The sequence below is a fragment of the Mandrillus leucophaeus genome, unplaced genomic scaffold, assembly GCF_000951045.1.
Source record: "Mandrillus leucophaeus isolate KB7577 unplaced genomic scaffold, Mleu.le_1.0 Scaffold144, whole genome shotgun sequence".
NCBI classification, from domain to species: Eukaryota; Metazoa; Chordata; class Mammalia; order Primates; family Cercopithecidae; genus Mandrillus; species Mandrillus leucophaeus.
In genome coordinates, this window is record NW_012101410.1 from 3,315,822 (window position 1) to 3,342,957 (window position 27,136).

At 39.4% G+C, this 27,136-nt stretch overlaps 1 protein-coding gene across 1 annotated transcript in view; it reads right to left on the reverse strand.

The window, feature by feature from the left end:
- Window positions 1-27,136, reverse strand: part of EML5 (echinoderm microtubule associated protein like 5) — a 196,277-nt gene that overhangs the window by 165,320 nt on the left and 3,821 nt on the right. The window contains exon 3 of the mRNA XM_011974323.1: window positions 26,987-27,135. Within this exon, the coding sequence (XP_011829713.1) occupies window positions 26,987-27,135 (149 nt within the window). The remainder of the gene's footprint in view (window positions 1-26,986; window position 27,136) is intronic.

The window sequence follows — 27,136 nt, forward strand, 5'->3', positions numbered from 1 at the left end:
TCAGAACATTAGCTGAATTCAATTCCTTGTGGTAAAGGGACTGAGGCTTTCACTCCCCTGCTGGCTGTCAAGAAGGAACTGCTCACCTCCTCAAGGCCAACTGCATGCCTCATCATGTTACCACCTCCATCTTCCAATCAGCAATGGCACATTGAGTTCTTCTCAAGCTTTGAATCTTTCTGACTTCTGCTGCATGTCTTCTCATTCTAGCTAAAGAAAATTATTTGCTTTTAAGGGTTCACATAATTAGACTGGGACTATCTAGATAATTCAAGATACTCTCAATATCTTAAGGTCCATCCCTACCTTAACTATATCTGCAAAGTCATGTGTGCTATGTTTAACATAAAAAATTCACAGGTTCCAGGATTTAGAGTATGGATATCTTTGGGGCCAGTCTGGCTACCATGCAGACTCAGAAATTGAGTCCACTGGAGAATTATTTATATTTTTATATTTTCAGTTCTAAGTATTCCATTTTTCTACAACTTCTATTTCTTTGCTGAGAACTTCCAACATTCTATTTGTTTTAAGAATAGTTACTTCATGGCATGCAGTTATAACAAATGCTTTACATTCTGTCATAAATTCAACACCTAGGTCATCCTGGGGCTGACAACTGTTGCCTTTTCTTGTATAAACTGTTGAGATTTTAGTAATTTTTATATGCTAATTTTGAGTTATATCCTGAGCATTTTGAATATTATGTTATAAATTCTGGATCCTCTTAAAATCTTCCAGAGAATGCTGATATTTTTGTTTATTTCAGCAGGCAAGGAATCCAATTAGGTTCAAGGCACATATCCCAGCCCTCCTTCTGGGGTTCCAGTGTTAGTTCAGTTTTAAAGTCTTTGCAGTGCTACCACATGTACACAAACTGCAGGGGCAAATCTGAAACCTGGATGATTGTCGGTCAGTTCTCAAAGCCTCTGATACGCAGGCCGTTCCTGCATGTGCAACACAGAAGTGAGTCAACTATAGCCTTATGAAGATGCCCTTCTTGAGCTCCATACCCCTATAATTTCCCCCATAATCTCCAGCTCCCAGGGGTCCCTTTTCATTATACTGGAGCTAAGAGTCTAGGATGTTAACCTCTGCATACTATCATGTACTTCCCACAACTGGGCCTGCCTCTGGACAAAAAGCATTTTTCCTATTTTTAAATTGGTTATTTGTCATAATATTGTTACACTGTAAGAGTTCTTAATATATTCTTGGTACAGTTCTTTTCTCAAGTGTATTTTTTTTGCATATGTGTGTCTGCTTGTGGCCTGCCTTTTTAATTTTCTTAATGGTATATTTAAAAGAGCAAAATATTTTAATTTATTTAAGAAGTGTTTTATTTTGGACTAATTTGAGACTTATTAAAATGTTACAGAATAGTACAGTTTTCTTATATCCGTCATCACACTTCATTATAATACAAACATTTTACATAACCATATTATAGTAATCGGGAAGAAGAAGGAAATTAACATGAGTACAATATCATTAGCTAAACTAAAAACCTTATTCAAAATTCACCGTTTTTTCCACTAATGTCTCTTTTCTGTTCCAAGATCCTATCCAGGATCCCATGCTGCATTTTAACTGCTATTCCTCCTTAGCAACTTCCAGTCTCTATAATACTTTCTTAGACTTTCCTTTCCTTTCATAACCTGGAAACTTTTGAAGAGTATTAACCAGTTATTTTAGAGAATGTCTCCAAATTTGGATTTGTCATGGTTTCTCATGATTAAAGTGGGATTATGCATTTTGGGCAAAAATACCACAAAAATTACATTCGTTCTTCTTTGCATATCATATCAGAAGGTTTAGGGTGTCAACATGTATTATTACTGATGATGTTTACCTCGATCTCTTGGTTAAATAGAACATGCCACTGTAAAGATACTACAAAGTTTTTCTTTGTAGTCACTAAGTATGCTAGGGGAGATCGTGTGAGACTATGCAAATGCTATTTCTCTCCTCAAACTTTCATCCACTAATTTTAGCATCTATTGGCAGATTCTGTCAGTAACGTTTACTACTACAATATTTCCGTAATGTGATTGTCTTTTTTTTTTTTTTTTTTTTTTTTTGAGACAGAGTTTCACTCTGTCACCTAGGCTGGAGTGTAATGGTGTGATCTCAGCTCACTGCAACCTCCACTGGCTGGGTTCAAGTGATTCTCCTGCCTCAGTCTCCCAAGTAGCTGACATTACAGGTGCCCACCTCCAGGCCTGGCTAATTTTTTGCATTTTTAGTAGATACGGGGTTTCACCATGTTGGTCAGGCTAGTCTCGAACTCCTGATCTCAGGTGACCCACCCTCCTGGGCCTCCCAAAGTGCTGGGATTACAGGTGTGAGACATCACGCCTGGCCCATAATGTGATTCTTTTTTTTCCCTCTTTTCTCCAACATTTATTAATTAGAATTCTACTACAAGGAAGTTATCTTTTCTCTCCTATTTATTTATTTAACCCATCTATTTATATCAGCTTGAACTCATGAATATTTTACTTCAAAAGTTAGCAAACTTTTTCTGGAAAGGGCTAGACAGTAAACATTTTATGCTCTGTGGGCCAGTTTCTGTTACAAGTACTCAACTGAGCTATTATAACACTAAATCAGCCATAGATAATACGTAAACCATGCATTCCCATTGGGAGCAATATCATCTCTGAAGGGGCAAAAATTAGTTCTTAAATGCATAGAGGTCTGATTGCATAAAGCACAGAAATACATTCAATACAGGAACTGATATACAGCATATCTGTGCTATTAAAATTTTGTAGTGGGTGAGGGCATTGATATAGCTGAATCTGTGTCCCCAACCAAATCTCATGTTGAAATGTAATCCCCAGCGCTGGAGGTGGAGCCTGATAGGAGGTGACTGGATCATGGGGTAGTTTCTCATGAATGGTTTACACCATCCTCTCAGTGCTGTTCTCATGATACTGAGTTCTCATGAGATCTCCCCACCCCGCTTCCTTCTACTCTAGCCATGTGAAGTGCCTTGCCTCCCCTTTGCCTTCTGCCATTACTGGAAGCTTCCTGAGACCTGCCCAGAAGCAGAAACTGCTATGCTTCCTATACAGCCTACAGAACTGTGAGCCAGTTAAACCTCTTTTCTTTATAAATGTCCCAGTCTCAGGTATTTCTTTATAGCAGTATGAGACTGGACTAATACAGGTGTTTAGGGAAAGACAATCTCTAAAAGGGCTCCTTAGGGGGCAGTAATAAAAAAGCAGTTGTAAAATACTGAGGTAACAAATAGTCATATCTGCATTCCAATAAAACCTTATTTACAAAAAATAGGTGGCAGGCCAGATTAGCCTATAGTCTGTTGTTTGATGAGCTCTGTTTTATTCTATGAGTTAAAATTCAATACTACCATTATTTATTTTGTAGCTCAAATTGTTCCATCTTTGGCCTTCAGAAGATCTTGAGGTCAGCTTCCATATTCTTTTAATAAGCCATCATCTCCTTTTGAGCACTTACTTTCTTGTGCCACAAAATATTCCAATATTTTTTCTGCCCTAGCTCCATAATCAACTACTTCTCTAGGAAGCCCTAGTTCCTTTTATTGAACACTGGTGTTTATAGAACAAGATCTGGATGCTAGAAGTGATCATTGTTATTGGAAGATTAGTGCCTTTGGGCTGTCTCAGCAGACAGAACTAGTAAATATATTTATGTATACTAACCCATGCATACATTCTATAGTCTGTATACATAGATAAATTCTGTAAGTATTTAAAAATCATGAATTTGTATCAACACTTCAGATTCTAATCCAAAACCACAGGGTTCATTTAAGACTTCTCCCTTTATTTATAACTTCTTACTCCAAGAGTGAGAAAGTAGGCTCTCATAATCTAAGGTCTATTTACTTTAGTAGACACAAAGACAGTTCAGAATTGGTAGCCCTGTGGAGAACAATTTTACTAACTAGATTATAGCATTATGTGCAGCTTTTTTTTTTTTTTGTCTTTATCCTTACAGTTAAGATACTGTGAAGACGCTGTTTTTCAGTCATTTAGGTTCATTGTTTGCGACAAAGCTCAGCAGCAGAGGAGAGGAAAGAGCGTTCGTGTAACAGCGGCTGAAATTTGATTCTTTTTCTCTTTTTACTTACAGTCATTTTGCAGTTTTGCTATTCTCTGTTTAAGTAATGCTGGGGCTATGGTTTGCACAGAAAGTCTGAGGAAGAGATTTTGGGAGGTTACTACCTACCTATCTGCCATTGTCTTCAGTTATCCAGAGGTCTGATGTTATTTTAATGAGGTTCAATTTATAATTTTACTTTTTATAATTCATGCTTTTTGTGTTCTATTTCCTATGCTTTTTCTAGAAATTTTATAGTTTTACCTCTCACATTTTAAATTTTATATATGGTGAGGTATACGCTGGGGTTCATTTTTTCCTCATAAGAGATATTCAGTTGTTTTTCACATCATTTGTTGACAAAAGATCATTCAGTACAGAGAAAAAATGCTGATGTAGGTTAAGGTGAGAATGTTTCTGAAACAGGGAAAAGAGAGCGGGATCTAGTACACAAGCAGTAGGATTAATATTGGATAGGAGCTGAATGTATTACTTTTGGACAGTTGGAATCTGAAGATTCTCTTCTGATTGGTCCAATTTTCTTAATGAGAACGAAAGCATGAGTGTTGTTCAGGTATCCTTCAGGTCAACTTAATATCTTATAGTTAAGTTTTATCCACATAATGCCTAGTATATTGCCGAACGTATAGTGAAACTCAACATTTATGGATTAATTTGGGAGACAAATGACAGATGTAATCATCTGAAGGTATATTCCCATTCTAAAACATTTAACAAGATTATTACCCATCCATATTGTGACACTATCATCTGAAATATATGGAAAGAACAGATTTGTAAAAGTTCTTCTTCCTATTAATATTGCTGAGTAATGGAAATTAATTAGGTATAAGCACTGTCATCAAATCCCACAACTACATATTAAGTTGCTTTAAGTATTTAATCTCTAAATTTATCATAACTATAAGGAAATAACATGTTAAACAAAGTGAGCTACTATCTTCTTCATAAATCTCCCTTCTTACATGCAAATATATCAATGTTCCTTTACATTTATCTCACACCTCTCAAATGAGCACTGTACACTAGTAGACAACTTTATTAAACACTTAGCTGATAAATATGCATCCCTCTCTCAACCTCCGAACTTCCACATGAGCACAGTTTCCCACTATCAACTTCTGCCTGCAGCAGATAAGCCTGTCTTGTACTTAATGATTAATATAGATGAAATTAAAAGAGATACTTCATTCCCACGAAATTCACTAAACTAACTGTACTGGCAGGTTCTGACTTCCCTTTATGTCTATACTCCTTGAACTCTCTGCTTGTGTTCTAGGTCCCATTCTCCTTAGTTTCAAGTACTTTACTCCTAGAACTATGCTTTCTGGAATTATTGCTTCCTCACTACTGAGTCATTCCTATTACCATTCAAATATACCCATTAAAAAACAACTCCCTTGACCAATTACCCATCATCCCATTTCTGTGCTCCTCATGCAAAGCAAAACTTCTCAAAAGAGGTGTCTCATCTTTTTCACTCCCTTTATTGTGTCAACATACTTCAAGTAGGCTTTCATCTCTTCTCCTTCACTGAAACGGTTTTTTCCAGGTCATGTATGACATTGCCAAATCTAATGATAAACTGTATGTCTTTATTCCCCTCTACTTTTCAGTAGTATTTGACATAACTGACCACTCATGTTTTTGAAAGATTTTCCTCTCCAGCCTTCCCTGACTTCACAGTTTATCAGCCCTTCCTTTTCTGTCTCCACTGGTAGGCATTATCTCCTGCACCCCGCCTCTGAATGTTAAAGTATGAGGGATTTGTCTTGGCTATCTTCCCTTCCTTTCCCAGGTGATTTCATCCAATCCCACAACTTTAAATGCATACAGACGGTGATAACTCCCAACCCTATATCTCTAGGTCAGCACAATGGATACATTCCTATACATCCTAAAGAGAATCTGATTTCCTCCTTGCCTTAGTAAATGGTATCATCATCCATTCAGTTGCTCAGACCAAGAAGCTAAATTTCATCCTCACTACTTATCTTTTCCTCACTCATCTCATGCATTCTATTAGCCTGTCCTACTGGCTCTATCATCACCGTCATTTCTGCTACAATCTTAATCTGAACCAGCATTCATCTTACATCACAACTACTTCAGTAGCCTTCTGGCTACCTACCATTATTCCTCTATTGCTTCCCTTTAGAGCTTTCTCAACATAGCCATAGTGATCTTTTTAAAATTACATAAATCTGATCTCATCATTTACCTCAGTAAAACCCAACAGCTTCCTACTGAATTAGAATGAACCTGAACTAAGATGGCACTTTCAAACCTTTGTAAGATACGCCCTCAGCCAGACGTGGTGGCTCACGCCCGTAACAGCACTTTGGGAGGCCGAGACCGGCAAATCACGAGGTCAGGAGTTCAAGACCAGAATAGCCAATGTGGTGAAACCCGTCTCTACTAAAGACACAAAAAATTAGCCGGGTGTGGTGGTGCGTGCCTGTAATCCCAGCTACTGGGGAGGCTGAGGCAAGAGAATCGCTTGAACCTGGGTGGCGGAGGTGAGAGTGAGCCAAGATCGTGCCACTGCACTCCAGCCTGGGTGACAGGGCGAGACTCCATCTCAAAAAAAAAAAAAAAGATATGTACTCACTGACTTCTCAAACCTTTGCTCCTACCATTTTTCCTCTTGTTTACTATACTCCAGCCACATTGGCCTTTCTGTCCCTTAAAATGGCCAAATTCATTATACTATCAAAGTTTCTGTCTGGACCTCCCAAATCTTTGCCGCATTCATATTATTCATGCTTTGGGGCAAATGTAACTTGCTCAGAGAAGCTTTCCCTAACTACCCCTAGTCATCCCAACATACTCTGTCCATTACTCTAAGTATTTCATGTTTCTCCTCATGCTTACTCCTTCAGAGGTATCTGCATTCCAGTGTTACAAGGCAGGCACTATGTTTCACTTGATCTTTTAACAATCCAATCTGCCTTTAAATTCAGCCAAACCCACTGCAGCTACTCCATGAGTCTGCTGAAATCATCACCTGAGGCACTGGGTACCAGTACACCTCACTTGATATCATCCAGAATGCACATAATTATGACCTTCCAGGTCCGCTGCAAGTGAGCATTTTTCTGGACTGATGATGCAGGATATCTGTCTTTCGGTGTTTTCAGCTCATGATGATACTGAGCAGATCCACCAATAGAAAACAAAAACTTTGCTTGGTAATAAATCTCCAAACAAGGAATATCCAGCGTGGGAGGGTCTTAGGCAAGAAGCACAAAGTATTTAAGGGGGTCCCAGTACTTACCCACATTGTTATATAATGCACAATAGTAAATGAACGGATTTGGCTAGGTCCTAAGTTTTTTTTCAGGTTGACTCCTAGCCCAGCAGCTGAACGTGGATTACTATTAAATCCAGAGCAGTGGTTTTCAACCCTGCCTGCATATTACAATCATTTGGGAGGCCTAAAAATTAAAAACGGAAGCAAACAATAAACAATACCTGGACCCCAACCTAAACAAATTAAATCACAATTTCTTTGGGTAAGGCTTGGCCACTGGTGGTTTTATTTTGTTTGTTTTCTTTTAACTTTCTATTAAGCAGCCAGGGTTGAGAATCAGGAATCTGGAGCAGTGTTCTCAAACTTTAGACTATATTAACATCACCTGGAGGTGATAAAAACTTACTACTGGGGCCGGGCATGGTGGCTCATGCCTGTAATCCTAGCATTTTGGGAGGCTGAGGCGGGCAGATCATCAGAGGTTAGGAGTTCAAGACCAGCCTGGCCAATGTGGTAAAACCCCATCTCTACTAAAAGTACAAAAATTAGCTGGGTGTGGTGGCGGGTGCCTGTAGTTCCAGCTACTTGAGAGGCTGAGGCAAGATAATCGCTTGAACCCAGGAGGCGAAGGTTGCAGAGAGCCGAGATCGTGCCACTGCACTCCAGCCTGGGCGACGAGAGCGAGACTCTGTCTCAAAAAAACAAAAAACAGAAAACCAAAACAAACAAACAAAAAAACACACAACTGATTACTCTAGGGCTCCACACCTAGAGTTTCTAATTTGGTAGATCTGGAGTGAGCCCAGAGAATTTGTGTTTTTTAATAACTTTCCAGATGATGCTAATGTTGCTAGTCTGAAGACCACACTTTTCAGAAGCAAGAATGTAGGGCTGCCAGCTATGTGTCATTTTTTAATAACCAAGTAAAGTAGAAACTGCTGGAACAAATCTGTTTTTAAGAAATGTTATGAATACATAATAGTTATACATTGGAACAAATCTTGAAAGAGGCTAGTTTTGTGTACCAAAAATGACATGACTCATTTTCTCATCTTCTTCCGGCTCTGCCTTTCCTGGGCATACACAGTCTTTTGGGGAGTCTTATGATTACAATATAATTATGGCAAAACTTCACTAAGGTGAAGCAGTCCTCATCTTATTTGACACAGCTGATTACTCCTTTCTGCCTGAAATACTCTCTTCACTTGACTTCCATGATCCTACACTCTTGGTTTTCCTCATGTTTCTCTGGCCACATTTTTGTCAGTTGTTCATTTCCCCTACATTAAAATGTTGGAGTGCCACAGGAATCCATTTTTTAGATCCTTTATCTAAACTCACTCCTTCAATGGTCTCATCTAGGTTCATGGCTTTAAATACTGTCTATATGCTGATAACATTAAAATCTATACCAGCTCAGATAGTTTCCCTGAATTATAGACATGTATGTTCAACTGCCTAATTTAAAACCCCACTTGATTGTTTATTAGATAATCTCAAACAGAACACTTCTAAAACAGAGTTGCTCGGTCAAAGTCACAGGCCCCTGTTTCAGGCCCTAGCTACCAGACGACAGTTTTATTCCCTGGGACAGAAGGGAACCTGCTGCCTTGAAGGGAAGGACCTACTCCTGGCAGCATTCACCATCTGCTAACTGAAGAGCCCTTGGGCCCTGAATAACCAGTAGCAATACCCGGGTACTATATCAAGGGTCTTGAGTGAGCCTCTGAGGTTTGCTGGCTTCAGGTAGGATACAGTACATTACCAGCTGTGGTGTCCATGGGGCGAAACTCTTTTTGCTTGAGAAAAGCAGAGAGAAAAGTAAAGATGACTTAGTCTTGTACCTTAGGTACCAGCATGGCCATAGGGGTAGGCAGATCACCAAGTGGGCTCTTGGGGTCCCCCATTCCAGAACCTGACTCTTGGATGGCATTTCTGGACCTGCCCTGGGGCAGAAGGGAGCCCACTGCCCTGAAAAGTGAGTCCCGGACTAGGCAACATTCACCACAAGCTGACTTATGAGTTCTTGAGCCTTAAGGGAACACTGGCAGTAGTCTGGTAGTACTCTCCATGGCCTGTGGTGGCTGTAGAGTGAGGCTCCTCTGTCTTTAGAGAGAAGAGTGGGAAGGACTGTGTCTTGTGGTTTGAATGCCAGCTCATCCACAGTACAATAGAACACCAGGTAGACTTCTAAGGTTTTTGACTCTAGTCCCTGACTCATGGATGGTACCTGTGGACCCACCCAAGCCTGGGGGAACTCACAGCACTGAAAGGAAGCACACTGGCCTGGCTGGCTTTACCACCTGATTGTAGAACCCCAGGGCCTTGAGCAAACATAGGCAGTAACCAGGGACTGACTACAGCAAGCCTTGGGCAAGACACAGTGCTGTTCTGTCTTCAGGTCTGATCCAGCACCATCATAGTGATGGTGGCCACAAGGGTGATTATGTCATTCCACCCCCAGCTTTAAGTGGCTCAGAATATAGATAGATAGATAGATAGAGAGAGACCATTTGTTTGGGAGAAAGTAAGAGAGAGAGAGAGACTCCATTTGTCTGGGAGAAAGTAACAGAAATGAGTAAGAGTGTGCCTGCCTGGTAATCCAGAAAATTCTCTTGAATCTTGTCCAAGACCATCAAGGTGGCACCTCCATTAGTCTGCAAGAACTACAGCATTACTGGGCTTGGGGTGTCCCCGAAAGCAGATACAACTTAGATCACAACACCCAAGTTCTTTCGGATACCTTGGAAAGGCTTTCCCGAGAAGGACAGGTACAAACAAGCTCAGTGAAGACAACAATAAATACCTAACTCTTCAATGCCCAGACACCAAAGAACATCTAAGCATCAACACCATCCAAGAAAACACGACCTCACCAAAGAACTAAATAAGCTACCAGGAATCAATCCTGGAGAAACAGAGAGATGTGACCTTTCAGAAAGAGACTTCAAAATATAGCTGTGTTGAAGAAACTCAAAGAAATTGAAGATAACACAGAGAAGGAAATCAGAATTCTGTCAGATACATTTAACAAAGAGACTGAAATAATTTACATGAACCAAACAGAAATCCTGGAGCTGAAAAAATACAATTGGCATACTGAAAAATGCATCCAAGTCTTTTAATGACAGAATTGATCAAGCAGAAGAATTAGTGAGCTTGAAGACAGGTTATTTTAGTTAGAGAAGACAAAAGAAAAAATAAAAAACAATGAAATGGGTTGGGCATGGTGGCTCACACCTGTAATCCCAGCACTTTGGGAGGTCGAGGCAGGTGAATTGCTTGAGCCCAGTAGTTCAAGACCAACATGTGCAACATGGCAAAACCCTGTCTATACAAAAAAAAAAAAATTAACTGGGCATAGTGGCACATGACTGTAGTCCCAGCTACTCAGAAGGCTGAGGTGAGAGGCTCACTTGAGTCTGGGAGGCAGAGGTTGCAGTGAGCTGAGATTACACTACTGCACTCCAGCCTGGGTGACACAGCAAGACCCTGTCTCAAAAATTAACAAACAGAAACAACAACCAAAACAATGAAGCACCCCTACAGGATCTAGAAAATAGTCTCAAATGGGCAAATAAAAGAGTTACCAGCTTTAAAGAGGAGCTAGAGAAAGAGACAGGAGTAGAAAGTTTATTCAAAGTGATAACAACAGAAAAAGATATGCCCAAACCTAGAGAAAGATATCAGTATCCAAGTACAAGAAGGATATAGAATGCCAAGCAGATTTAACCCAAAGAAGACTACTTCAAGGCATTTAATAGTCAAACTCCCAAAGATCAAGGATAAAGAAAGGGTCCTAAAAGAAGCAAGAGAAAAACAACACACAACAGAGCTCCAGTACATCTCGCAGCAGACTTTACAGTGGAAACCTTACAGACCCAGAGAGAGTGGCATAATATATTTAAAGTTCTGAAGTAAAAAAAGTTTACCCTAGAATAGTATATCCGGTGAAATTATCCCTCAACACGAAGGAGAAACAAAGACTTCCCCAGACAAACAAAGGCGGAGGGATTTCAACACCAGACCTGTCCTACAAGAAATGCTAAAAGAAGTACTTCAATCAGAAAGAACAGGACATTAATGAGCAATAAGTAATCACAAGTGAGTTTTGAAGGTACAAAACTCACTGGTAATAGTAAGTACACAGAAAAACACAGAATATTATAACATTGCAACTGTAGTGTGTAAACTACTCTTATACTAACTAGAAAGACTAAATGAACCAATAAAAATAATAACTACAACAACTTTTTAAGACATAGGCAGTACAATAAGATATAAATAGAAATAACAAAAAGTTAAAAAGCAGGAGGATAGGCCAGGCACAGTGGCCCATGCCTGTAATCCCAGCACTTTGGGAGCTGAGGCAGGCAGATTGCTTGAGCCCAGGAGTTCAAGACCAGCCTGGGAAACATGGCAAAATTCGTCTCTACAAAAAATACAAAAATTAGCTGCACATGGTGGCACACACCTGTAGCCCCAGCTACTCAGGAGGCTGAGATGGGAGGGTCACTTGAGCCTGGGAAGTCAAGGCTGCAGTGAGCCACGACTGCGCCACTGTACTCCTTCCTGGGCAAAAGAGTGAGATCCTGTCTCAAAAAATAAAACAAATTTTTAAAAATGAGGGGACCAAGTTAGGGCACAGAGTTTTAGTTTTCTCTTTGTTTGTTTATATGAACAGTGTTAAGTTGTTATCAGCTTAAAATAATGGATTATAAGATAGCATTTGCAAGTCTCATGGTAACCTCAAACCAAAAGACATAAAATGGATACACAAAAAATAAAAAGCAGAAAACTAAATCATATCACCAGAGAACATCACCTTGTCTAAAATAAGACCTGAAGGAAAGAAGGAATAAAAGACAATGAAACAACAAGAAAACAAGTAACAAAAGAGCAAGAGTAAGTTCTTACTTATCAATAACAATAAAGATTTGTTTAATATTGTATGGATTCCTGCATGTTTGGGGCTCTCTTCAGGTATACAAGAGTTGAAAACTTCAATTTGAGTGTACAGCTTTTCTCAGAAGCCGTTGTGGTTTGCCCTGTTAGGTCTATATTATATCGACAATTCTGTTATTTTCTGTTTCTGGACATAGAACTGTGGAAGGATAAGAAGTGGTAAGTGGCCCGGTAAGGTAGCTCACGCCCGTAATCCCAGCACTTTGGAAGGCCGAAGTGGGCAGATCACGAGGTCAGGATATCCAGGCCATCCTGGCAAACATGGTGAAACCCCGTCCCTACTAAAATACAAAAAATTAGCCGGGCGATGTGGCGCGTGCCTGTAGTCCCAGCTACTCAGGAGGCTGAGGCAGGGGAATCACTTGAACCAGGGAAGCGGAGGTTGCAGTAAGCCGAGAACGTGCCACTGCACTCCAGCCTGGCGACAGAGCAAGACTCCATCTCAAAAACAAAACAAAACAAAACAACAACAAAAAAAGTGGTAAGTTAAATATTTCAGGGATCAATAATGCAGTTTATCAAAGATATTTAGGTTTTCTCCATTTTAAGCATATAACATGATTTCATTTTTGGGCTTCTTTGTGGTTGGTTGAAACAATGTTATCAGTTTCTGGGGTTTCTTTCAAATGAGTTAGGAGCCTATGTGATGAATGTTACTTCCATGCTAAAGTATTTAGATTGTAGATTGGATATGGGAGAACATTTAGAGCTCTCTTTTCTTCTGGCACAAGCAACCGTCAATGCTCAAGGTAATCACTGCTCCATTAGTCTGTGTTCAAGACTAACCACAAAGAACAGAACCCTTAGGAAAACTAATTAATAACGGGTATGAAAAATATACCTTCATTATTAAGCGATCCAGGTTTTGGGGATATTTGTTACCATACCAAAATTTAGTCTATCTTGACTGATTAAAGCATTCTCCTAAGATCTTTTCTCCTGAAGCCATAAAGTAAAACTATGAGTATCATATCAGAAGTTTAAATATAGTACAGAAATATAGATTTACTCAACAGAAAGGAACTGAACCAGATCCTGCCTTCTGCCACTGATAAGTTATGTGACGTATGGCTAATTACTTAATGTCCAATAGTATCATCAGTTTATATAATAAAGGCTAACAAGTGATAATGGCACGTCTTTCCTTTTATTTACGTCATTCCCGAGAAAATGAGTTGGTTCTCTGTCATCTTTAGAAGGTGACCAATTACCTTGAACTTGAATTGACTGCAATTCTTACCATAATTAAAAAACTCAAATTGTCCCATGTAGAAGTCACTTCGTATTGGCTCCTTGGAACTTTGTGTGTCACCCTACTAGCCTTTTATATGTCCTGCACTCTCTGATGTCAAGATATTCTAGGCGCAAACCAGGAATCAGCTACTTCTCCATGAATCCTTAGTTTTTATCTTGAAGAATGAATTTTAAGACCAGAGTCTGGGACTTGCTATCTATACTGGCTTTGTCACATTTTTTGTAAACTTTCAGTGGATAGAACTAGGTAAAAAAACATATTCATATATGATACATTGTGAGTTCATATGGACATTTCCAATTCAAATTCAGAACTACAAAATTTTTACTTCTATGTTACTGTGAGGAAATAATTCTCCATGGATGTCTCATGTTTCTGAAAAAAAAAATTCTTTTTTTTGAGATGGAGTTTTGCTCTGTTGCCCAGGATGGAGTGCAATGGTGCAATCTTGGCTCACTCTGCAACCTCCACCTCCCAGGTTCAAGAGATTCTCCTCCCTCAGCATCCCAAGTAACTGTGATTACAAAAGCACACCACCACACCAGCTAATTTTTGCATTTTTAGTAGAGATGGGGTTTCACTATGTTGGTCAGCCTGGTCTTGAATTCCTGACCTTTAGTGATCCACCTGCCTCAGCCTTCCAAAGTGCTGGGATTACAGGCATAAGTCACTGCACCGAGCCCATGTTTCTTAAAATTTTGAATGCAAAGGTATTAACTTTGTTCTAGACTATTTTTTGAAGGATATTTGTACAGCAAACAGACTTGAAAAATAAAGATAATATCTCCCTCTGGACAAAGGGTAGATTTGTTTACTGTTCAGTATAAAAAACGTCTCTCTCTCCAGCGCAAAGGACACTGTATCACTCAGGGTTCTGCGGAGAAACAGAACTAATAGAATATATACAAAGGGATTTATTTCAAGGAATTGGCTCACGATTGTGGGGACCGACAGGTCTAAAATCCACAGGGCAGGGCAGCAGTTGAGTTGCAATCTTTTCTCTTTTTTTCTTTTGAGATGGAGTCTCTGTCACCCAGGTTGGAATGCAGAGGCATGATCTCGGCTCACTGCAACCTCCACCTTCCAGGTTCAGGTGATTCTCCTGCCTCAACCTCCCAAAGTGCTGGGATTACAGGCGTGAGCCACCGTGCCTGGCTGAGTGGGGCCCCTTATATAGAATAATCTCCTTTCCTGAAAGCCAACTGATAAGATGTTAATCATATCTATAAAATACCTTCACAGCTCACTTAATGTTTGATTAAATCATCTGGCACTATATAACCTAGTCAAGATGACACAGAAAACTAACTATCACAAGCAGGTTTGTTTGCAGCCTATTATAAAAGATTCAGTTTCCATAAACCCCAGGTTACTTAGCTGTGATGCAAACTCACAATTTAGGCTCCTGTATATCACCCTGTGGGTTTAGGTGGGCAAAGATTACTGACACAAACACAGTGCTCATGCTGTTTGCTGTGCATATATGAAGTGATAAACCCTTTTGTTTCTGACCCAGAAGCTGATGTGTTCCGTCAGCATCCAAGAAATTGTGGTAGGTTCCTAGTAACTTTCCAGTAGGGTAAAACTGCAGTTAAGTTCACAGTTCTTGACAGTTACTCCTGATTTTTCTTCTTCCATCCTGAGAATTTTGGTTCTCAAATATAATAGATTAATAAATTAGAATGTCCCAAAATTACTGATTTGTTTTATCCCACCTTGCACACACCACAGACTCAGAATAACAATGCCAATGATACAACGGTGTCCTGAATTGGATCCTTCTGGTGGGTTCTTGGTCTCGCTGACTTCAAGAATAAAGCTGTGGACCCTTGCAGTGAGTGTTAAAGTTCTTAAAGACGGTGTGTTCGGAGTTTCTTCCTTCTGGTGGGTTCGCGTTCTCACTGACTTCAGGGATGAAGCTGCAGACCTTTGCAGTGAGTGTTACAGCTCTTAAAGCCAGCGCCTCTGGAGTTGTTCGTTCCTCCCGGTGGGTTCGTGGTCTCGCTGGCTTCAGGAGTGAAGCTGTAGACCTTCACAGTGAGTGTTACAGCTCATAAAGGCAGTGCAGACCCAAAGAGTGAACAGCAACAAGATTTATTGCGAAGAGCGAAAGAACAAACCTTCCACAGCGTGGAAGTGGACCGAAGCAGGTTGCCGCTGCTGGCCTGGGTGGCCAGCTTTTATTCCCTTATTTGGCCCCGCCCACATCCTGCTGATTGGTCCATGCTACAGAGCACTGCTTGGTCCACTTGACAGAGTGCTGACTGGTCCATTTTTACGATGCTGATTGGTGCATTTACAAACCTTTAGCCAGACACAGAGCACTCATTGGTATGTTCACAATCCTTTACTAGACAGAAAAGTTCTCCAAGTCCTCAGCTGACCCAGAAGCCCAGCTGGCTTCACCTCTCACTACCACTAATTATAATTACTAAAAATCGTCACTTATTTTGTATATCCTTATCCCCTTTCTGCATTTCTTATTGATATGGTTTGGCTGTGTCCCCACCCAAATCTCATCTTGAATTGTAGTTCTCATAATCTCCAGTCATGGGAGGGACCTGGTCAAGGTAACTGAATCATGGTGACGAGTACTCTCATGCCATTCTCATGATAGTGAGTTCCCATGAGATCTGATGATTTTATAAGGGGCTTTTCCCCATCTTCACTCTGCACTTGTCCTTGCTGCTACCATGTGAAGAAGGACATGTTTCCTTCCCCTTCTGCCATGACTGTAAGTTTCCTGAGGCTTCTCCAGCCCTGCAGAACTGTGAGTCAATTAAACTTCTTTCCTATATAAATTACCCAGTCTTGCTTATGTTTTTATTAGCAGTGTGAGAACAAACTAATTCAGTTGTTTTAGTTTGTTAGATTGGTAAAGATACCCAAAAATGTGGAAGCAACTTTGTAACTGGGTAACTGGCAGAGGCTAGAACAGTTTGGAGGGCTCAGATGAAGATAGGAAAATGTGGGAAAGTTTGGAACTTCCTAAAGACTTGGAAGGCTCAGAAGACAGGAAGATGTGGGAAAGTCTGGAATTTCCTAGAGACTTGTTGAATGGCTTTGACTAAAATGCTGATAGTGATATGGACAAAAAGGTCCACCCTGAGGTGGTCTCAGATGGAGAAGAGGAACTTGTTTGCAACTGGAGTAAAGATCAATCTTACTATGCAAAGAGACTGGCAGCATTTTGCCCCACCCTAGAGATCTGTTGAACACTGAATTTAAGAGAGATGATTTAGGGTATCGGGTGGGATAAATTTTTAAGCAACAAAGCATTCAAGAGGAAGCAGAGCATAAAAGTTTGGAAAATTTTCAGCCTGATGATGCAGTAGAAAAGAAAAACCCATTTTCTGGGGAGAAATTCAAGCCTGCTGCAGAAATCTGCATAAGAATGAGGAGTCACAGGCTGCTCGCCAAGACAAAGAGGAAAATGTCTCCAGGGCATGTCAAAGACCTTTGCGGCAGCCCCTCCCATCACAGGCTCTGAGCCTCGGAGGAAAAACTGGTTTCCGGGGCCAGGTCCAAGGCACCTCTGCTATGTACAGCCTAGAGACTTGGTGCCCTATGTCCTCACCACTCCAGCTGTGACTAAAAGAGGCCAAGATACAGCTCAGGACATGACTTTGGAGGGTGCAAGCCCCAAGCTTTGGCAGCTTCCACATGATGTTGGTCCTGCAAGTGTGCAGAAGACAAGAACTGAGGTTTGGGAACCTCTGCCTAGATTTCAGAGAATGTATGAAAATGCCTGGATGAGGCACAGTGGCTCACACCTGTAATCCCAGCACTTTGGGAGGCCAAAATGGATGGATCACATGAGGTCAGGAGTTCAAGACCAGCCTGGCCAACATGATGAAACCCTGTCTCTACTAAAAATACAGAATTAGTCAGGTGTGGTGGCACACACCTGTAGTCCCAGCTACTCAGGAGGCTGAGACAGAAGAATCCCTTGAACCCAAGAGCTGGAGGTTGCAGTGAGCCAAGATTGCACCACTGCACTCCAGCCTGGGCAAGACAGAATGAGACTCCGTGGGAAAAAAAAAAAAGAAAGAAAGAGAAAGAAAGAAAAACAGAAAGACACCTGGATGTCCAGGCAGAGGTATGTTGCAGGGACGGAGTCCTCATGGAGAACCTCTGCTAGGGAAGTGCATAAAGGAAATGTGGGGTTGGACCCCCGACACAGCTCTACTAGGACACTGCGTAGTAGAGTTGTGAGAAGACAGCCACAGTCTGGAGGACAGTGTAAATGTAAAGGACTAAAATCTCCAATCAAAAGAGATAGAGTGGCTGAATGGATGAACAGATCAATGGAAGATCCATTGGAAAAGTTCAATGGAACAGATCAATGGATCTTCCATTGATCCAGGAAACACATTTCACCTATAAATACACACATGGACTGAAAATAAAAGGATGGAAAAAGATATTCCATGCCAATAGAAACCAAAAAGAGCAAGAGTAGCTATACTTAAGTATACCAGAAAAAATAGATTTCAAGACAAAAAACTATAAGAAGAGACAAAGTCACCATATAATGACAAAGGGGTCAATTCAGCAAGAAGATATAACAATTTTAAATATATACGTGCCCAACATTAAGTACTCAGATATACAAAGCAAGTATTATCAAAGCTAGAGAAAGAGACAGGCCCAAGTATAATAACTGGAGATTTCAACAACCCATTTTTAGCACTGGACACATCTTCCAGACCGAAAATCAACAAAGGACCATCTGACTTACTATGCACTATAACCCAAATCGATCTAATAGATATTTGCAGAATATTTCATCCAATGGCTACAGAATGCACATTCTTTTCCTCAGCACATGGATTATTCTCAAGGATAGACTGTATGTTGGGTCATAAGACAAGTCTTAAAATGTTGAAAAAAATTGAAATAATATCAAGCATCTTCTCTGACCACAATGGAATAAAACTAGAAATTAATAACAAGAGGAATTTTTGAAACTATACAAATACATATGTGGAAATTAAACAATATGCTCCTGAATGATCAGTGGGTCCATGAAGAAATTAAAAAGGAAACTGAAAAATTTCTTGAAACAAATGCAAGTGAAAACACAACATATCAAAACCTATAGGATACTGCAAAAGCAGTACTCAAAGGGAAGTTTAAAGTTATAAGTGCCTACATCAAAAAAGAGGAAAAACTTCAAATAAACAATCTAATGATGTATCTTAACAAACTAGAAAAGCAAGAGCAAACCAAACCCAAAATTAGTAGAAAGAAATAAGATCAGGGCAGAAATAAATGAAATTGAAATTTTAAAAAACTAATACAAAATTTCAATGAAACAAAAAGCTATTTTTCTAAAAAAAGTTAAACAAAATTGACAAACCTTTAGCCCAATTAAGAAAAAAAAACAAGATACAAATAAAATTGGAAATGAAAAAGAAGACACTACAACTGATACTGCAGAAATTCAAAGGATCATTAGTGGCTACTATGACCAACTCTATGTCACTAAATTTGAAAATCTAGAAGAAATGAACAAATTCCTAGACACATACAACCTACCAAGATTGAAGCAGGAAGAAATCCAAAACCCGAACAGACCAATAACAAATAAAACAAATAACAAGATCGAAGCCATAATAAAAATTTCAAAGCAAAGCTACAATGAGATATCATCTCACCCCAGTTAAAATGACTTATATCCAAAAGACAGGCAATAACAAATGCTGGCAAGGATGTAGAGAATGTAATTTTGTATAACCACTATGGAGAACAGTTTGGAGGTTCCTCAAAAAACTAAAAATAGTGCTACCATATGATCCAGCAATCCCACTGCAGGGCATATACCCAAAAGAAAGGAAATCAGGATATCAAGGAGATATCTGCACTCCAATGTTTGTTGCAGCACTGTTCACAATACCTAAGATTTGGAAGCAACGTAATAGTCTATCAACAGATGAATGGATAAAGAAAATGTGGTATATATACACAACGGAGTCTAGTCAGCCATAAAAAAATGAGATTCTATCATTTGCAAAATCATGGATGGGGCTGGAGATTGTTAAGTGAAATAAGCCAGGCAAAGAAAGAGAAACATCGCATGTTCCCACCTATTTATGGGATCTAAAAATCAAAACAAATGAACTAATTAACATAGAGAGTAGAAGGACGTTACCAGAAGCTGGAGAGGGTAGTGGAGGACTTAAGGGGATGTAGGGATAGTTAATGGGTCCAAAAAAAGAGTTAGAATGAATAACAGCATTTGATAGCACAACAGGGTGACTATAGTCAATAATTTAATTGTACATTTTAGAATAACTAAAAAGTTGCAGCTGGATTCTCTATAATACAAAAGATAAAGCCTTGAGGGGAAGGATACCCAATTCTCTATAGGATTATTCCACAGTTCTTGCCTGTATCAAAACATCTCATGTACCCCATAAATAGACACACTATGTACCCACGAAAATTAAAAACAAAAAAATTTAGTAAAATAAAACAGAGCTGTTGATCTTTCCTTCTGTCCAAAATATAAAACTTGCTTTTCCAACACTGTTTCCCAATTCAGTAGCCAGTAACTCCATTCTTTCAATTGTTCTGACCAAAAATTCTGTGATCATCATTGACCTTTCTTTTCTCTCACAATTTATATGTGATCCATTAATATATCATGCTACCTCAACTTCAAAACATATACAAAATTTGACTCTTTCTCACTACTTTCCCTGTTACCACCCGAGTCCATGCCACCAATACTTCCTGACTGGATTACTGCAACAGTCCCCTAAGTGGTCTCCCTGCTTCCATCCTGTCCCTCCCTCTTCAGTCTGTTGTCAATATAGGAGCCAGAGTGACTTTGTTAAACCATAAGTCAAATTATGTCACTATTTTGATTACATAGTTCCAATAACTTCCATTCTCAGATGGGAAAGTGAAAATCCTCTCATCAGCCTATAAACTTCTACAAAATCTGCCCTCACCACCATTAGCTCATCAGACCTCATTTCTTACTACTTTCCTTCAAGTTCACTCTGCTCCAGCAGAGGAACATTCTTACTGTTCCTCAAAAACACTGGCATTCTGCTTCAGGGCATTTGCATTTGACAGTCCCTTTGCTAACATGTCCTTTCCTCAGATATCCACATAGCACATTACCTCACCTCCTACTTTCTACTTAAGTGTCACCTTTACAGTGAGGTCTTCCTGGCCACCCTATCTAAATACCTATCTAAACTCTTCCCAATAATTTCTTTGTTTTTTTTTTTGGTTTTTTTGGTTTTTTTTGAGACGGAGTCTCACTGTGTCTCCCAGACTGGAGTGCAGTGGCGCGATCTTGGCCCACTGCAAGCTCCACCTCCCAGGTTCATGCCATGCTCCTGCCTCAGCCTCCCGAGTAGCTGGGACTACAGGCGCCCACCACCACGCCCGGCTAATTTTTTGTATTTTTAGTAGAGACAGGGTTTCACTGTGTTAGCCAGGATGGTCTCAATCTCCTGACCTCATGATCCACCCGCCTTGGCCTCCCAAAGTGCTGGGATTACAGGCGTGAGCCACCACGGCGGCCCCCAATAGTTTCTATCGCATTTTCTCACCTTGTTTTCCTTAGCCCTTACAAACTATACATATATACATGCATATATAAAATTTTACAAACATATATAAAATTTACCTTCTTTATTCTGTATCTCCCCACCCAGTAGATAAAAGCTCCATAAGGGTGGGCAATTTTATCTGTTTGGTTCACTGCCATATCTCTAGTGATGAGAATAGTTTTTGGCAAATAATAGGTGTTCAGTAAATATATGCTGAAAGAACAAGTAAACCAAGAAATAGACATGGGCCAAATGCCACTTAAGAAAGGGTCTTAAGAAGGTGTGAGCAACCAACTGATATGGTTTGGCTCTGTGTCGGCACCCAAATCTCATCTTGAATTGTACTCCCATAATTCCCATGTGTTATGGGAAGGACCCAGTGGGAGATAATTTGAATCACGGGGGGCAGTTTCCCCCATACTGTTCTCATGGCAGGGAATAAGTCTCACGGGATGTGATAGTTTTATCAGAGGTTTCTGCTTTTACATCTTCCTCATTTTCTCTTGCTGCTGCCATGTAAGAACTGTCTTTTACTTCCCACCATGATTCTGAAGCCTCCCCAGTCATGTGGAACTGTCAGTCCAATTAAACCTCTTTTTCTTCCCAGTCTCAGGTATCTCTTTATCAGTAGCGTGAAAACGGACTAATGAACCAACTAAGTCAAATCATGATGAAAAATCAAATAAGATGAGAACTGATAATCACTGGATTTGGCAATGCCAGTGGTCACTGGTAACCTCAACAAGAACTGCTATGGTGAAACAGAACAAAGCCAAGAGTAAATGGGAGAAAACAAACTGAAGAGAGTATACGCAAATTTTTCAAATATTCTCTCATAACACAAAACCACTGCACACAATGTTACCTCTTCCCAGAATGCTATACCTTCTTTCATTTCTTCTGATGACCCTTTCTCTCTATTGTCCTTAAAGACTTAGCTTAGGTATTATATTCTATAAGAAACATCATTGTGAACTTTTTATAACCCCGTGTACATACCATATCACAGGGACATTAGTGCTATTCCTAATATACATATTCTCATTGAGTATTTGATTGTGTCTAAACTCTGAGTATCTTAAGTCAGGGATTCTTGCACAAAACAGAAGCTCAACAAATATTTCTTGGATGAGAAAACTTTGAAATAAAAGTTCTTAATAGCTTCTAATAATTCATTATTCCACGTTTTCCTTAATGTATATCCAAAACATGTTTTATTAATTGTCTGCATATTTGCACACAAGACATTATAAAATAAAGGAAAATAGTTATTAAATGTAAATCTAATAATCTGGCTTATCCCTAAAGAATATATACTTAATACACATCTATTACAACTTCAACTATTATTCTAGTTAATTCCTACTTTTCCTGGAAAATATCTCTTAATTTTATCCCTTAAATTATGCAATATTTTAAAAACCATAAATATTTTGATATTGCAACACATAAAATGAAATCTTACCAAATATAATTGTTACATGGTCTATAAATAAAAGGTACGTTCATCTAATTCTAGTTACTTAAGCACAGGGACATTTTATTAAATATGTTTTCTAATACTTTTTGAAGCACTACTTCTACATATTGCACAGTGCTTAAGAAAATTCTGGAATCAGGTTTGAGGAGAGCGTTTGTGCCCATTTCTCAAACTGCTTAAGAATTCTAGGCATGGTTGGGGCAATGTGTTTCCCAAACAGAATAATCTGAGACACTTTTTAAAAAATAGATTCCTGGGCTCCAACCTTAAAAAATTCTGACTTCGTGCATTTGAGCAAAAGGCTAGAAACTCGTGAAAAGCTCTTCAAACTATTTTGAAGATAAGCCAGGTCTGGGAAATCGTGAACATGTACCTGGAAGCATTAAGTAGACCACAAGTAGGTTTCCAGTAATTCCTACCAGAGCTTAAAAAGTTGCTACTGTGAACCCATATAAACACACAAAAAAATCTATCTACCATGGAAATGTCATTTGGAATCGCTTTTCCAATTACAATTTTGACTTGTATTGAATAAATTAAGTTTCTATACCATAAATACTCAGCAGTCAAAAACCACTTTTGCTAGATTACAATAAGGCTTGGTCAGTATTTTTTCTAAAGAACATTTACCACAAATAAAGAAAATAGCTTCTACACCCTTCATTTTGTCTTTTTAAAAAGCTATACATAGAAGCAATGAACAGTTATTATTTTAACCTGCAACCATATAGTATGGTATACTTTTCAAAATATTTCAGATGCATTGTCATTTGAGCTCATCACCAACTCATGAGACACTTTGACTATGTTTAAAAAAAAAAAAGCATTCTAAATTCTACAACTACATAATACATAAACAATAGGCCCTGATTACTCCCATAAGGAGAGCAGAATCAAATAACAAAATGCCCCAAGTTAATTATATTCCACTAATGGTCTTCACTGGTACAGATGATTTAAAAACTGTCAATAATATCCTTAAGAACAATCTTGCAAAAATTTGCTGATGGGAAGTACCTAGAATAATAAATTTGAAAAGATATTGCACTCTGGCTGCGCACGGTGGCTCACACCTGTAATCCCAACACTTTGGGAGGCAGAAGTAGGAGGATCACTTGAGCCAAGGAGTCCAGGACCAGCCTGGGCAACATACAGAGACCCCATCGTTAACGAAAAAAAAAAAATAGCTCGGTAACATGGCCTACATCTGTGGTCTCAGCCACCTGGGAGGCTGAGGTGGGATGATCACTTGAGCCCAAGAGTTCAAAGCTACAGTGAGCACCGATTGCACCATTGCACTATAGCCTGTGTGATGCAGAGCAAGAGCCTGTCTCAGTTAAAAAAAAAAAAAAAAAAAAAAAAAAGCTATCGCATTCTTTTAACAACTTGGCAAAAGTTTTAAAATATAGACCAAGATCTAGATGTGCATCTTATGCTAAAACTGGTAGTGGTTTATTTTATAACTTAGTCTTAAATCTAGACTAGAGGTTTTTGTAGATATAGATTTTATAGATTTATAGATTTTATAATAAAATAACTAGAGAATTTTGAGAAAAAGACCAAAAAAGTGACCCAAAAAGCCCTGTATTATTTCTGACACTGAAACTAATTGCTATATAAATCAGTTACTGAGATAAATATAACTAAAAGATAAATGACTAGAGAAGTATTTTCCCAGGTACATGGCAAAAAGAAGATGGAGAACTACAAGCAACACTGAGAAAATGATGAGATGTCATGTGGCACCACCACTGGCAATCCTCGGTGATAATAAAATGGTCAGAGAACGAGTAAGCAAATGATAGACTAGTCATGATTCAGTCTTTACCACCAACATTGCAATCACATTTTCAAAACCTGAGGACAATGATTTGCTCATTCTGGAAGAGTTCTATCCTCAGACTAAGTAATATTTGACCAATAAGTTTTACATAAGTTTCAGACAAAGGTGGAAACAAAACAGATGATGAAAACAGCACTGACTTTTTATTACTAAGGCTAAGGTCACAGCAACATTGTTTTTCACTATGCATCACATTTGTGAATTACAAATTACATTACATCTTCTGCTGTGACATAATTTAAAAATTACCAGAGTTGTTTCTATACTCACAAGTCAAACAATGAACTGAAAAAATATTCAGAGGTTTTAATAGTTGCTCAATATATTTCACAAACATGATCTGTCATTACTATTTGAAATAAAATGTCCAGAGCCCTTTCACTGATTCCTAAATTATATTCTTAGTATTGTATTAAATTTGTGCCACCAATTTCAATTTCAAGATGCTGTATGATTCAGATTTTACTACCTCATTGAAACTTTTCAGGAAACTTATTTTCATTGTTATACATTAAAGATGTATCATTTGGATAAAATCATAAGCATGTATTCAACTATGAGAAATTCGAGTATGTTTGTTGTTTTGTATGAGTTGTGCAACTGTACCAAAAGAAAGTCAAAGCATTACCTTCCTTAGAGTTTACTGAAACATAATTATGAAATTTAAGCGGTGTGACATATAATACAGCTTCTAATTACTGCCAGAAGAACAAGATGTAATTTACCTCACCAAATAAATCATGTCTACTTTCAGAAGACCTTAGTGCTATACTGCTCTCAAAACCCCCAAGGAGTAAAAACAATACAAGTGTACCTTGAGAAGACCTCAAAATCCTTCACATTTACTCCACCAGCTGAATTCAACCTAACAGACTAAATTATCTGAAGCAGGGCTTCAGTGAAGGCTGCTGCAATTAGGTAAAGCTACTATGCCTGGTACTTTGGGAGACCTAACATACGGGAAAGAAGAGAGACTTGAAAGGATTAGGGAAAAAGACAAGACACTGGGGTAAACTCTACTCTTGGGATAAATAACAAGACAAATAATTACTATGGGTTTAGTTTAGTTTTGTTTTTCCATCAGCAATTTAGGCTATTATAATAGGTCTGTAACCCTAATCACCACCATACAGAGTCCCAGCCTGAGAAAAACGAAATGACTTATCAGTTACCTTTTCAAAGTAATACATCAAGTACAATCTGAAAAAGTGCTCTGGTGTCCAACAAAACAAAACAAAACAAAAAACTGAATACATAGCACCACCTCATTCCTTATTGTGCAATCCCAATTTTGGCTCTTCTTATCTTTACTCCATCTTGCCCTACCTTTGTTTGTCCTAGGCCTCCTTTTCCCTCTTACACATTATAGATGTACAGAGACGCAAAACAGAAGAACAACTTTATTTGTGAAATTTAAGTACCAGGGCTTCTTACCTACAAGACTTCGAACCAAGCTACTGGATTTGAAATGCCCAATTTAAATCCTGTGCAACATACATGAGGGAAAAAATTTTGTAACCAAACCCAAATCATAGAATCTTTGATAAAACCCCAAGAGCACCACACAAACACATTCTCAATTGCTTTTAATGTTTTCCTCCGTAAAGGACAAAAAATGCTGTGCTTGAGGCAATAATCAGTGGCCTAGAATGATTTCTGAAGCTCTTGACTTTACCACAAAAGTTCTAAGACACTGATTGAAAATTACATTTCAAATATACCGCTCACTGAAGAAATGTAAACAAGTACTGGGACCAACTTTGAGATACTGTCCAAGGAAGACTAAAAATAGCACCCCAATCGCGATTTAATTTTTTTAAAAAATACAAAAGTAGCTTATTTAGGAGTATTTTAATGAAGAGAATTGGAAATCAACGAAGTTATTTTTAGCAGCCTCTTCAGATAAGACCGACCTTAAATTGCCTTCAGGTGTGTATATTTTAACATCCAATGAATTGCCTGGAGGTTGCCGGGGGTTTCTGCTGATACTAGCAGGCGGTGAAACCTGAACTAATAATTACGGCCAGGAGGTGAGAGCCCTCCAGGACGCCACCCTGGGCGCGCTCCCCGGGACCAGCCCACGGCTTACTGTGCTTCCATCAGTCCTTTATTAGGTAAAGGATTTCCCCCATCCCGGGTGCTTTAAGAATGCATTTAATAAGAAATTTCTCACAGGATCTAAAGGAATAAAGTGCTACAAAAATAACCTTTTCGCAGTTTGCGTAATTTTGATGGAGTGTGAAAGGGCACAAAGCCGTCAAACTGGGTGCCCGGTGGATCCGCGGACCTGATCTTTCTGCACGGACCCGAGAGAGAGTCCCTAGAAGAGGAAGAGGGGAAAGGCGTTTGCAGCGTGTTAACTGGCGGACTCGGGACCAGAGAGACAGCTGCGGATTCCCCTCGGGGTGATGCTCCGTGCAGGAGCGGTCACGGCGTCCAGAGGGACCCGCGGGTGCAAACTCCGGGAGCAGCTCGCAGGGTGACGGCGGCGGCCCCCGCTCCCCGGTACCTGATGATGTCGTCGCTGTGGCCCCGGTAGAACTTCTGCCGGTGCTCCCGCGGACTATACACCACGCCGACCCCCGCCACGAAGTATACGATCTCCTTGGCCGCAGTGTAGTAGAGGTTGTTGCGGCACTGGTGGCCCCGGTAGCCGTAC